Source organism: Natrix helvetica (genome assembly GCF_964273705.1).
Source record: "Natrix helvetica genome assembly, chromosome: 1".
In the NCBI taxonomy this organism is placed as follows: domain Eukaryota; kingdom Metazoa; phylum Chordata; class Lepidosauria; order Squamata; family Natricidae; genus Natrix; species Natrix helvetica.
In genome coordinates, this window is record NC_138548.1 from 368,413,692 (window position 1) to 368,426,617 (window position 12,926).

Sequence of the window (12,926 nt, forward strand, 5' to 3'; positions counted from 1 at the left end):
GGAGAAGCAATTGGACCATTCCTGGATACTGGATCCCTTGTTTGGGTAACATTGGATGGAAAAAAGGGAATTGATTTTTATCACTCAGGGCCCCTGAAGAAGATATAAAACGGATCTGAAAGGGCAAAAAAGAATACTGTGTTATATTTGGGATCAAATTGAAACCAAAATATGAGCTTTTAATAAATCCATGTTTGTTCTGATGTACAAGTTAAAATAGATTATTGTTGATTAACCATTAGACCATCTCAAGATACCAATTAATAAACACATAATAGTGACCACACTGTATATATAAAGGGAATAGAAGAAACAAATTAAGTGAAAAGGAATAAAAATGCAAATTATAGCCATCAGATCAACATCTGCCTATCTCAACCAAATTGCTTTGTTCCAATAAAGGTTCTTATTATTTGTAATTTTTTTAAATTCTGACCACACCGAATATATTCATTACAAGAGAATTGGTTGCATCTTCCATATTGTACCATTGTGTCCAGCTGCTCAAATCCTGCTCGAATAAACATACCCTAAGATGGTTTGATATTTCTGCATTTCAGTGATTTGGAACGTCCGTTTGTAGCGGCTCTTCTATTTCAATATGCTAAATGCACTGAGGATGTCTAAATCTTTCTCTGCTTCCATATCCCAGATTCTATGCGCAGCAATCTTTTTATTTTTTCATTACTTGTACTTATTTGCATTCCACCTTGATTCTTTTTGAGCTTGTTTTTCCATTGTTGATTGGGAACCACAGCTCCTAATATAATTTGTCTATTGGCAATTATAAGAAATCATTAATTAAAATTTTGTCTCTTCCAAAAGACAGAATTTGGGAAGTTTGTCAGATTCCATAATTATATTCCTTGATTTTAGGCAAAGAATAGAATTATGTACATTCCAAAATCAACTCTTAGAGCAGCAGCTGAAGTCCTTTTACCCACCCCGAAATATTTCTAAGATTCTTTGATTGGATTTCGCCTAATAATGATATATTTTAAATCCTAAACAGTAAGGGAGCATCCTTGGCATTATATACTTTAATAAATGGGGCTCAGGAAGGTTGGTAGCTATGATTGTTTTAAGCAGCACATTCACTACTTCTCATTGTGTATTTCATGGAAATATTATAACTTTCACGAGCAAAATGTGAGCTTTCCATCAGTGCTGCACCTCCCTATTATACAGAAGCCCCTTTGATTGAACACAGAGCCTCCCCTCACCTTCACAACTGTGTAGCAGAAGCCCTCGAAGCAACGGGGATGGTGTCACGCCTCTTTGGACTCTTGTTTCTTCCCCACTGTGTATCCCAATCCGAGCCATGACACCTACAATGGCTGTACTGAAAACCAGCTCTTGAATTTTCATAGGAAAGATACAGCTTGGATATGCTCCTGATCACCAATCTCCCCATGCACATTACCAGATAGAGAAACACACATAAACAAACCTGTGGGATTTTGTAGGGGCCTCCTAATGTTGACATCTGGATGGAGGAATCCCTGTGAGCTAGATCAAGAAGAGTCAAAATGTTGTCCTTCCTTCCGCAGCTGTAGTTGGGAACATTGGCTTCTCCAGTCGAGAGCATGTCCAGCAAGGCATCTGAAGTGCCAAGTGTGTTCATATTGTTGTCATGGATGTCGTAGCCAAGGGTGAGATTGTGCAAGAATTGGGGGTTATTGTTGACCTCTTGAATGCCAAAAATGAATAGCGGGGTGTCACGCTTATTAGTAGATACAATTCTGTAAAATAATGCTCATGCTATCATAAACATCAACTGCAAAAGGAACAATTCTTATTCAGTCTTAAGTCCATATTTACCAAAATAAGAGGCAAATTATAGCCACCTGTTACCATTTATTTGTTATGAATATTGAGAAGATGGGATGGAGATAGTCCTGTATCAGAGTTAAGAATCACAAATAAACCATTATTTGCAGAACTACTCATTTTAATCTACCCATTTCCAGGATTTAAAATGATTGAATCACAAAAAGTAGAATCACCATAAGAGAAAGAGGATGTTTCATAAGTGACCCAGAAAAGCAGCTCTACAAACAAGTCATCTTCTATTGATATAAAGATCAAATATTGAATATCAATTGGCATTTATAAAAATATGTAAATAGGCTGGACAGAGGCAACGATGATCCTTTCGATAAACTTTAAGTAAAAGTCATGATTCAAGGGTTGAAGTCAGAATTTGACAGGGAGAGGAAAATAATCTGAACTTCTTTCAGGATTTTTTTCTGCCCAATCTTTGTCTCTGCAAAAATAAGATAAAAGAGAGCAGCTAAAAAAAATAAGAGTAATTCAGGAAAGAAAAGAGGTCCTGCTATTAGGAGTAAGTGAATAAGAAGAAAAGAAGGAGAATGTTAGAACTGCAAAGGGAAGGATTTGCAATTCCATCTCACTGAATGACTTACAGGCGAGACTGACTAGAAGGAGCCATGTTGAAAGTCTGCATTATAGGTGATATTTGTGTTATAGTGGTCAGTATACTAATCAGATGGTCTCCTGGGCTGTAATAGCTCCATGGTTTTTGTCTATCCTGAAGCTCCAAACTCAGCGGGCACTTCATTCTCAGCTTCCCAGAGACCGGCTGGGACACCAGCAGCATCAGAACCAGCAGCTGGAGCTCCATAATTTATGGGGATGAATCAATTCCCCTTCCTGTTTCTAAATAAAAATCAGAAGTCTTTGAAGAATTCAAAGAATTCTCACAAGATGGAAATGCCACTGGTTTTCCTACTTCAGTCATAGAGAAACTGAGCTTCTCCTAGAGGAACGTAGATTTGAGAGCATAGCCACTGCCTGTCTCAAAATCTGTATGACATAGAGCAGGACCTGAAGCATTTATACTTTTCTGATGTAATATTTCCTCCATGTTGCTTGAGTTTACATCAAAGTCCATCCATGGAGAAGAGGCTTAAGAGGTTCTCAAAGACAAAGATGGAGATAATTACAGTGAGAAGCAACTTCTCCTCTGAGGATTCTGAATTTCATCAGAGCTCCATGTGCAGAGGAGCTGTGTGAGAAACGCATGTTAGTGAAAAGTCACAGAAACACCCACAAGAAGTCCAGAAAGTGATGCTGGGGGAAGAAAGTTCAATACTCAGGGAATTGACTTCTGTTGTCTTTCTATGTGGTGTTGTTGACACCAAAATTGTGTTCTGTGTTGATTTCAAAGTCGATAAGTCACTGAACACAAGGTGTGATACAGAATGATACTTTTATTTTGGTACCAAGATATAAGGAACTTGGAAAAAATTAACCCAGGCCTCGATTACAGTCTTAAAGCAATTCTTTTAGTCAGAGGATGGTCTTATCTAACCCTTTGCCTTTCTCCTAATAATACATGCATAACAGATAATATTGATTTGTTATCTGGATTACATCTCCCTAAAACCTTTATGCTTGCTATGCTAAATAGCTAAATGTTGCTTCACATGTTTTTCACTCCAGGTCACGCATATCTTGCAAAGTGTCCTAGTTTCATGTGCCAGCTCTATGGTTTGGGGGTGTTTTTCTTACAACCGAGCTATTCTTGTTCCTAATATCCTGGCTAGTGATTTTCTAACAGATAAGGTGGAAAATGTGAGCCAGCCGTGTGCAGCAGCTGCCAAAAAAAGCCAACACAGTTCTTGGCTGCATAAACAGAGGGATGGAATCAAGATCACGTGAAGTGTTAATACCACATTATAATGCCTTGGTAAGGCCACACTTGGAATACTGCACTCAGTTTTGGTCACCACGATGTAAAAAACATGTGGAGACTCTAGAAAGAGTGCAGAGAAGAGCAACAAAGAGGATTAGGGGACTGGAGACTAAAACATATGAAGAATGGGTGCAGGAACTGGGTATGTCTAGTTTAATAAAAAGAAGGACCAGGGGATATATGATAGGAGTGCTCCAATATCTCAGGAGTTGCCACAGAGAGGCAGGAGTTAAGCTATTCTCCAAAGCACCTGAGTGCAGGACAAAAAGCAATGGGTGAAAACTAATCAAGGAGAGAAGCAACCAAGAACTAAGCTCCCTCCCATATTTGGGCATACCAGGGGTTGTAACACAAATACATACCTATTTCCCTGGCTCAGCTGATAAGGAGGAGAGCCTGTGGCTTAGTGGCTAACAAATCTGCCTAATATGTAACACAGCTCAGGTTCAAATCCCAGTAAGGGTATGGCTAGCTGATGAGAGCTAAATAGCTTGAAATAGATCTAATACACAAATACAACATTTTATATATATATATAAAAAAAATATATTTGTTTTCTGAGGTTTTCGCGGGTGTTTGTATGTACGTCTTTGGTTGTTCGGGTTTTCTCCTGCATAGAATTGGAAGTATCTTCACGACGTTTCGATGAAGTCTCATTTATCATCTTCAGGCTGCTGCTTCCGGCTTGGTGCTTCCGGCTTGGTGCTTCCAGGAGCAATGTGAGATCTCAGCCGGTTCCTCTTTTTAACTGCCAGTGGGGGTTTGTGCTGATTGGGTGGGAGCTTGGCTGCATTCTGATTGGGTGGAGGTGTATTCTGATTGGTAGGGGGCTTGGCTATGCTCTGATTGGATGGGAGTTTGGCTGTGCTCTGATTGGATGGGGGCGTGTTCTGTTTGGGTGGGGGCCTGGTTGTGCTTGTGTTAGTCTGAGTTGCAGAGGGATTTGAGCTGGTGAGCTGCGTTACTGTTGTTTGGCTTCGCGTTTGTGGTCGTGCCACATCTCCGTGGTGGGCATCAGTTTGCTTGATGTATGGATTGGAGGGGTTTAAAGTGGCTAATAATGCAGCTGTGGTCTGGCTTCTGGTTTGTGGTCGGGCTTCTGGTTTGTGGTCATTATCGGTGTGGGTTTGGGCTTGCTTTTTGCGTGGATGTGTGATAGTGACATCCTGTGTGGTTTTCGTGAGTGTGGGTCTGGTATCATTCTTAGTGTTAGGGACTCGTTTGTCAGTGAGGGCGGGTTTCCAAATGGCTGGTAGGCGGGAGGTATCATCTCGTTTATTCATGCTGTGTGGTCGTTTTTCTATCTCAATAGCTTCTCTGATTATTCTGTTGTTAAAGTGTTCAATTTTGGCAATAGTTCTGGTCTTTTTAAAGTCTATATCATGCCCTGTGGCTTTGAGGTGTTGGACCAGGGAAGAAGTTGGTTCCTCCTTTCTGACTGAGTTTTTGTGTTCTTCAATGCGTGCCTTTATTCTTCTGTTGGTTTGTCCGATGTATGTGGTGGGGCAGGTGGTGCATGGGATTTCATATACTCCTTGATTTTCTAACTCTATTTTGTCTTTGGGGTTTCTCAGGATGGTGGATATTTTTCAGTTTGTGTAGAATGCTGTCTTGATGTTGTGTTTGTGGAGGATCTTGCTGATTCTGTCTGTGGTGCCTTTTATGTATGGGAGGAGGGCTTTGCCGTTTTCTTGTTCACTGTCTTGGATTTTAGTGGGATTTTCTTTTTGGATTAGGTTAGTGATATTGTTTCTTTGGAATCCATTGGATGTTAGTACGTTGGTGAGAGTGTGTAGTTCGGTTTTGAGGTGTTGTTCGTCAGCTAAGCGTTTTGTTCTGGAGATGAGTGTCTTGGCTACAGAGTTGATCTGTGCTGGGTGGTGGTGTGAGAGTGCGTGCAAATAGCGGTTTGTGTGTGTTTTCTTCTAGTAGATGGTGTGTCCTAGGGATCCATCGGATTTCTTATAGACTAAGACATCCAGGAAGGGGAGTTGGTTATTGGCTTCTGTTTCCATGGTGAACTGTATTTTGGGGTGTAGGCTGTTGAGGTGTGTGAGGAAGTTGTCCAGTTTATCTTTCCCGTGTGGCCAGATTATGAAGGTGTCGTCTACGTATCTGAGCCAGAGTTTGGGTTTGTGATCGGATTTTTCTAGAGCTTGGGTTTCAAAGTGTTCCATGTAGAGGTTGGCAATGACAGGTGAGAGGGGTGATCCCATGGGTGCTCCTTCTATTTGTTTGTATTTTTGTCCATTATAGATGAAGTATGTGTTGGATAGGCAGTGGTTGGTCAGATCTAGGATATGTTTGGGGGGGTTGTATTTGTTTTGGATAGCTGTCAATGCTTCTTTGATTGGTACTTGGGTGAAGAGTGATACGACATCGAAGCTCACGAGTAGGTCGCTGGGCTGTAAGTTTTGTTTCTTTATGATCTCTATGAACTGGAATGAGTTTTTTACGTGTGAGGTGATGGATTCTGCATAGGGCTGTAGTTGTTTGGTGAGAAATTTGGCTAGGTTTTGTAGAGGTGAGCCTATGGAGCTGACTATGGGTCTGAGTGGGGTTCCTTCTTTGTGTATCTTGGGGAGACCATAGAGCTTAGGGCATCTGGATGATTTTTCTCTGGGAATGATTCGTTGCTGGAACTCTTCGCTGATGGGGAAGGCTTTTATTTTGGATCTGGTGGCTTTTTCTAAGTAGGCGGTGGGATCCGTGCTTAGGGGTTGGACCACCAGATCCAAAATAAAAGCCTCCCCCATCAGCAAAGAGTTCCAGCAACGAATCATTCCCAGAGAAAAATCATCCAGATGCCCTAAGCTCTATGGTCTCCCCAAGATACACAAAGAAGGAACCCCACTCAGACCCATAGATGAAATGAGGGATGGTACACAAGAGATGAGGGAGGGAGGGGCTGAGGCTCTGCCAATGGACGGGGGGGGGGGGGGAGGATGCAACAACTAGAAGACTCAGATCACAAAAGTGACTTGAAACATTTTTGCAATTATTGTTATAATGTACCTTTACGGAAGTGATACAAAAAAAATGATTGAAATATACTGATGACTTAGTGTTAAACTTAAAACTGCTAACTTCTATTTAAATGTTGACGTATCTCTATCCTTGTCTGTAAATGTTGTGAAACTTGGGGGGACTGCTCTCCCTCGCACGATGTAGCTGTCAAATTTTTTTATACCCTTTTTGACCCTTTTCCCTGAAAAAAAATATAAAAACCAATAAAACTTGTTTTTTTAAAAAAGAATACGCCTCTTGTCTCTGCTGGCAGTAGCACCTGGCAGACACCTGAACCCTTTCAAAACCACCATATCCTTTCCTAAATTTACATCCCTTACAATTGAATCACCAACCAGAAGGTGACTTCTCTTTTTGCATACCTTGCTCTTCTTGTGTGACTGATGTGTGATACCTGGTTCCCCATTTCACCTTTCCAAAGTAAGTTCTTCATTTTGGACCACGATCCCCTACTTATTTGAATCATCATTATCACAACTACCTTGACCTGTCACTTTAGTGTACCCATTAGGGTCAGCAAGGGCGCTATATCTGTTATGCTGGGAAACCGCAAAAGCTTTGTGTTTATGGTTCACAGCTCTCACCCTGCCCTATCCCACAGTTGTCCCGACTGCTCTTCTCCTGTGGGATCTTTGTGGTAGAGGGGGCTGGTAGCGTGGCATCTCTATAGAGTGGAATGGCCAAATTGGGCACCTAATTTCTGCTTGGAGAGCACAGATTAAAGATTCAAGATAGGAAATGTGTCTATGTAGTCTAGTAATTTGTTTACAAAGGGGACAGTATCCAAATTTGAAAAGAGTACTGCGAAAGACAGGTGCGAAACAACTATTGCATTGAACTAAGCTGGTCATTTTGAAATAAAATAAAATCACAGCCTCAAGCGCATTAATCCAGAACCTATTATTGCTATTTTTGGTTTATAGATATATGATTCGTCAACATGATTCTCTTACTAAATTGGAACTTTGAGCAATACTTTGCCTTCGACTCTGATTTAATTTTGGATGTTATTTGGAACTCTGACAATGAGCTTTTAATAAATCCATCTTTGTTCTGAAGTACAAGTTAAAATACTTTTTTTTTGTTTAACTGTTAGGGTTAAACATACAAAATGATACATTATCTACTATATATACTGTATGTGTATGTACACACACACACACACACACACACACACACAGAGCTCTTCTGAAACTATACACATTCAACCTCACTTACTGAATTTGGAAAAAGATAGAATGAGCTGAAATGGCAGCAGCTTTCAGAGACACTGGCCTGCATGGAGGCATGTGCAAAGGCTAGCCCCCCTCTGCAACATACCTGAGGCTCCCTGCACTTCCCCAGCTCGGCCGGCTTCAGCTGAGCCTGCTGTCCTGAGCCAGCGGAATCAGGCACCGTAGGGTGTGGCTGGGAGCACCCTAACCTTGCCCACCCCACCGGCACTGTTCTCTCCTCCCACCGCACTCTCCTCCCACCACCACTGCTCTCTCCTCCTGCCGCCCTCTCCTCCTGCTGCCACTGCTCTCTCCTCCCATCATCCTCTCCAGCATGCGAAGCCAGTGGGGAAATGGGGGCAAGGTTAGTGCGAATGCTGCTTACCTATGTGTAGGCATGAGGAGGCAGTTGTGTGGATGCACGTGGCAAAGACGAGGCAGGGCGAGGGTCTGAGCATACCGGTTCAGGGGCATGGCCAGCCAGCCATCACTACCAGTTCAGCAACCCATGCCAATTATCACTACCGGTTCTCCAGAACTGGTCCGAACTGGGAGCAACCCACCTCTGGACCACACCAGATAGATAGATAGATAGAGATATATTTGTTGTTTAAAAAGGGATCCCAGTAGATCATTCTACTAATATGGCCTAAGGTACTGATCTCCCTCTTTCTTATCAAACTGACATTGAAATAATACAAGTCCATTTTCTATATCTTGAGCTTCACAAACAAAACTCGGTTCATTTCAAGAGACTTGGTTATATCTTCCATATTTAACCATTGTGTCCGGCTGCTCAAATCTTGCTCGAATAAACACCACCCTAAGATGGTTTGACATTTCTGCATTTCAGTACTTGGTGATTTGGAGGGTTCGTTTGTAGCAGTTCTTCTATTTCAATATGCTAAACATACTGAGGATGGCTTTATCTTTCTCTGCTTCCATATCCCAGATTCTATGTGCAGCAATCTTTTAATCTTTTAATTATTTTTATTTATTTGTATTCCATCTTGATTATTTTTTAGCTTTTTCTCCAATTGTTGATTGGGGACCACAGCTCCTAATATAATTTGTCAATTGTCAATTATAATAGGTCATTAATTAACATTTTGTCTTTTCCATAAGACAGAGTTTGGGAAGTTTCTCAGATTCCATAACTATATTACTAGATTTTAGGCAAAGAGTAGAATTATATACATTCCAAAATCAACTCTTAGAGCAGCAGCTGAAGCCCTTTTATCCACCTCAAAATATTTCTAAGATCCTGTTATTGGACTTCACCTAATAGTGATATATTTTAAATCCAAAACAGTAAAGGGGCTTCCTTGGCATTATATACATTAATAAATGGGGTTCAGGAAGGTTGGTAGCTATGATTGTTTTAAGCAGCACATTCACTACTTCCCATTGTGTATTTCATGGAAATATTATAACTTTCATGAGTGAAATGTGAGCTTTCCATCAGTGCTGCACCTTCCTATTCTACAGAAGTCCCTTTGATTGAACACAGAGCCTCTCCTCACCTTCACAACTGTATAGAAAAAGCCCTCGAAGTAACGGGGATGGTGTCAAGTCTCTTTGTATCCTTGTTTCTTCCCCACTGTGTATCCCAATCCCAGCCATGACACCTACAATGGCTGTACTGAAAACCAGCTCTTGACTTTCCATAGGAAAAATATAGTTTGGATATATTGCTGATCCCCAACCTCCCCACGTGCATTACCAGATAGACCGACACACACAAACCTGTGGGACTTTGTAGGGGCCTCCTAATGTTGACATCTGGGTGGAGGAATCCCTCCAAGCTGCATCAAGAAGAGCCAAAACGTTGTCTTTCCTTCCACAGCTGTAGTTGGGAACATTGGCTTCTCCAGTTGAGAGCATGTCCAGCAAAGCATCTGAAGTGCCAAGTGTGTTCAAAAAGTTGTCATGGATGTTGTAGCCAAGGGTGAGATTGTGCAAGAGTTGGGGGTTCTTGTTGACCTCTTCAATGGCAAAAATGAATCGTACAACATCACCAGATAAATTTCTGTAAAATAATGCTCATGTTATCATAAACATCATCTGCAACAGGAACAATTCTTACTCAGTCTTATTCCCATGTTTACCAAAATAAGAGGCAAATTATACCCATCTATCAACATTTATTTGTTATGAATATTCAGAAGATGGGATGGAGATTGTCCTTTATCAGTTAAGAATCAAAAATACACCATTATTTGTTGTACTTTTAATCTGCCCATTACCAGGATTCAAAATAATTGAATCACGAAAAGTAGAATCTCCATAAAAGAAAAAAGGATGTTTCATAAGTGACCCAGAAAAGCAGCTCTATAAACAAGTCATTTTTATTGATATAAAGATCAAATATTGAATGTGAATCAACATTGATAAAAAAAAATATCTAAATGACCTGAGCAGAGGCAACTATGATCCTTTTGATATATGCTTTAAATAAAAGTCATGATTCAAATGTTAGTCAGAATTTGACAGGGAGGGGAAAATAATCTGGACTTCTTTCAGGATTTTTTTCTGCCCAATCTTTGAATCTGTGTCTCTCACACAAAATAAGAGAAAAGAGGGAAGCTAAAGAAATAAAAGTAATTCAGGAAAGAAAAGAGGTCCTGCTATTTGGAGTAAGTGAATAAGAAGAAAAGAAAGAGAATGTTAGAACTGCAAACAGAAGGATGTCCAATTCCATCTCACTGAGTGACTTACTGGTGAGACTGACTAGAAGGATGTATGTTGAAAGTCTGCATTATAGGTGATATTTCTGTTATCGTTGTCAATATACTAATGAGATGGTCTCCTGGGCTGTAATAGCTCCATGGTTTTTGTCTATCCTGCTGCTCCCAACTCAGCGGGCACTTCATTCTCAGCTTCCCAGAGACTGGCTGGGACACCAGCAGCATCAGAACCAGCAGCTGGAGAGCCATAATTTACGAGGAAAAATCAATTCCCCTTCCTGTTTCTAAATAAAAATCTTCAAAAGTCTTTGAAGAATTCAAAGAATTCTCACAAGATGGAAATGCCACTTGTTTTCCTACTTCAGTCATAGAGAAACTGAGCTTCTCCTAGAGGAACGTAGATTTGAGAGCATAGCCACTGCCTTTCTCAAAACCTGTATGACATAGAGCAGGACCTGAATCATTTATACTTTTCTGATGTAATATTCCCTCCATGTTGCTTGAGTTTACATCAAAGTCCATCCATGGAGAAGTGGCTTAAGAGGTCTCAAAGACAAAGATGGTGATAATTACAGTGAGAAGCAACTTCTCCTCTGAGGATTCTGAATTTCATCAGAGCTCCATGTGCAGAGGAGCTGTGTGAGAAATGCATGTTAGTGAAAAGTCACAGAAACACCCACAACAAGTCCAGAAAGTGATGCTGGAGGAAGAAAGTTCAATACTCAGGGAATTGACTTTTGTTGTCCTTCCATATGGTGTCATGTCTCCCAGTGTGTTCTGGGGAAGACCCCTCAGAATTTGGTGACATTCTAGGTCAGGGATGTCAAACTCATGTAGTCATAGCAATATCACATGACGTCTCACAACTTCCACCCTCTCCCCCCCTTTGTTAAACTGGGCATGGGAGTGGCTACTGGCATTTGGCCCATGGGCCTCAAGTTTGGCAACCCTGTTCTAGGTTGAGCTTCCTGTCTTCTTACACCAAGAAAGCAAACAGCTACTCTGCCTAATGTTAAGAATGGGGCCTATGATTTTATTTTCTATTTGGTTTCATATATCAATCCTGAAATGGGCTGATTTTAAAATTGGTTGTGCCTGAAGATAAATGTATTTCTCATCTGTTCTAGAAATATAAATGTTTGGATGAGAGCTGACTAAGAGACAGGAATAGGACCACCTGTGGATTGTGCCCTTTGGTAAATAGGGCGAAAGTTGAAACTCTATTATTCTTCCACATTGATATAAGAAACTGAGATCCTCTATATTTTCAAGTATCTTAGTTTATTAAGTAAACTCTCGGCTGTGAGGTCTGAAGCTGTGATGGCAGCAGTGTCCTTAGTAGGGTGAATGAGACCGGATTTCTTGATACATTAACTCAGAAGCTCTTTTGGGGGATTTGGGGGATTCCTCTTCTTTTTGTACAGGCAGACTTTGTGTGGTGGGGCCCATCTCTGAGACTGTGTGTAAACATGCCCCCAAAGATTGACAAGTGCTTGGTAGGCATGGTTAAGACTCCCTGTGTTCATGACATATCTGGGAATAGAATTGGGGGGATAATTTCTCTTATCTGGAGGAAGGGATATTGATACTTACACCTTGGCCTATAAAAGTTGACTTGTGTTTGGAATTAGAGAGGGGAGGTCTTGCAATAGATAGGACCATTCTGAGAATGACAGATGAAAGTTGGGCCATACTTGCTGTCATCTGATCAAAGCTTACCTCACTCTATGGCTTCTACTCTCAGTGTCCAGCTACCAAGTTCTGATTGTTGCTTTTGAACACCAGGTTTATGCATATGAAGTTTTCTTTCATTAGATCAATGAATCCAGGTAAGTCCTTAGCCACTACCTGGAATGGGCAGTTGGAGTGGGCCTTGGATCACATCCCTCATGTGTTAATCTGTGAGTGTACTTTTGGGTAGAAAATGAAAGACTTGAAGGAGTCCATTGAAGGAAAAGATGAAGGGAGTCCGACCGAACATATTAGGATAATCCTTTCAAATTTCATGGAGATATGGATCATGAAACACCAATATTTTCCCCACCCTCATTGTGTCTGCTAATAGTAATGCAGTAGCTTTATCTAGGGTGACCTGCTTCTTATTGGTTAGGGAGATCCACTCAGAACATCTGCTGGGCCTCAGGGAGATTTATTCAGGCTCTCTGGAGGATGAAATTGTTGAGATTTGTGCTGACCTGGACAGGGAAGGTCAGGATGCAAATCACTTCCTGAAAATCTTGCCAAGGTCTCAGGCTCAGCTCCACCTGGGGTCTTTCTGAC

The 12,926-nt window shown here is 41.0% G+C and overlaps 1 protein-coding gene and 1 long non-coding RNA gene across 2 annotated transcripts in view; both read right to left on the bottom strand.

Moving 5' to 3' along the window:
- The window catches only part of LOC309392074, a 185,538-nt gene that overhangs the window by 139,287 nt on the left and 33,325 nt on the right, over nt 1-12,926 (bottom strand). The window lies entirely within an intron of this gene.
- LOC309384581 (vomeronasal type-2 receptor 1-like) overlaps nt 1-12,926 on the bottom strand; it is a gene marked incomplete at its 3' end in the record, with an annotated part of 42,636 nt that overhangs the window by 13,875 nt on the left and 15,835 nt on the right. The window contains exon 5 of the mRNA XM_081938284.1: nt 8,066-8,118. Coding sequence (XP_081794410.1) covers nt 8,066-8,118 — 53 coding nt within the window. The remainder of the gene's footprint in view (nt 1-8,065; nt 8,119-12,926) is intronic.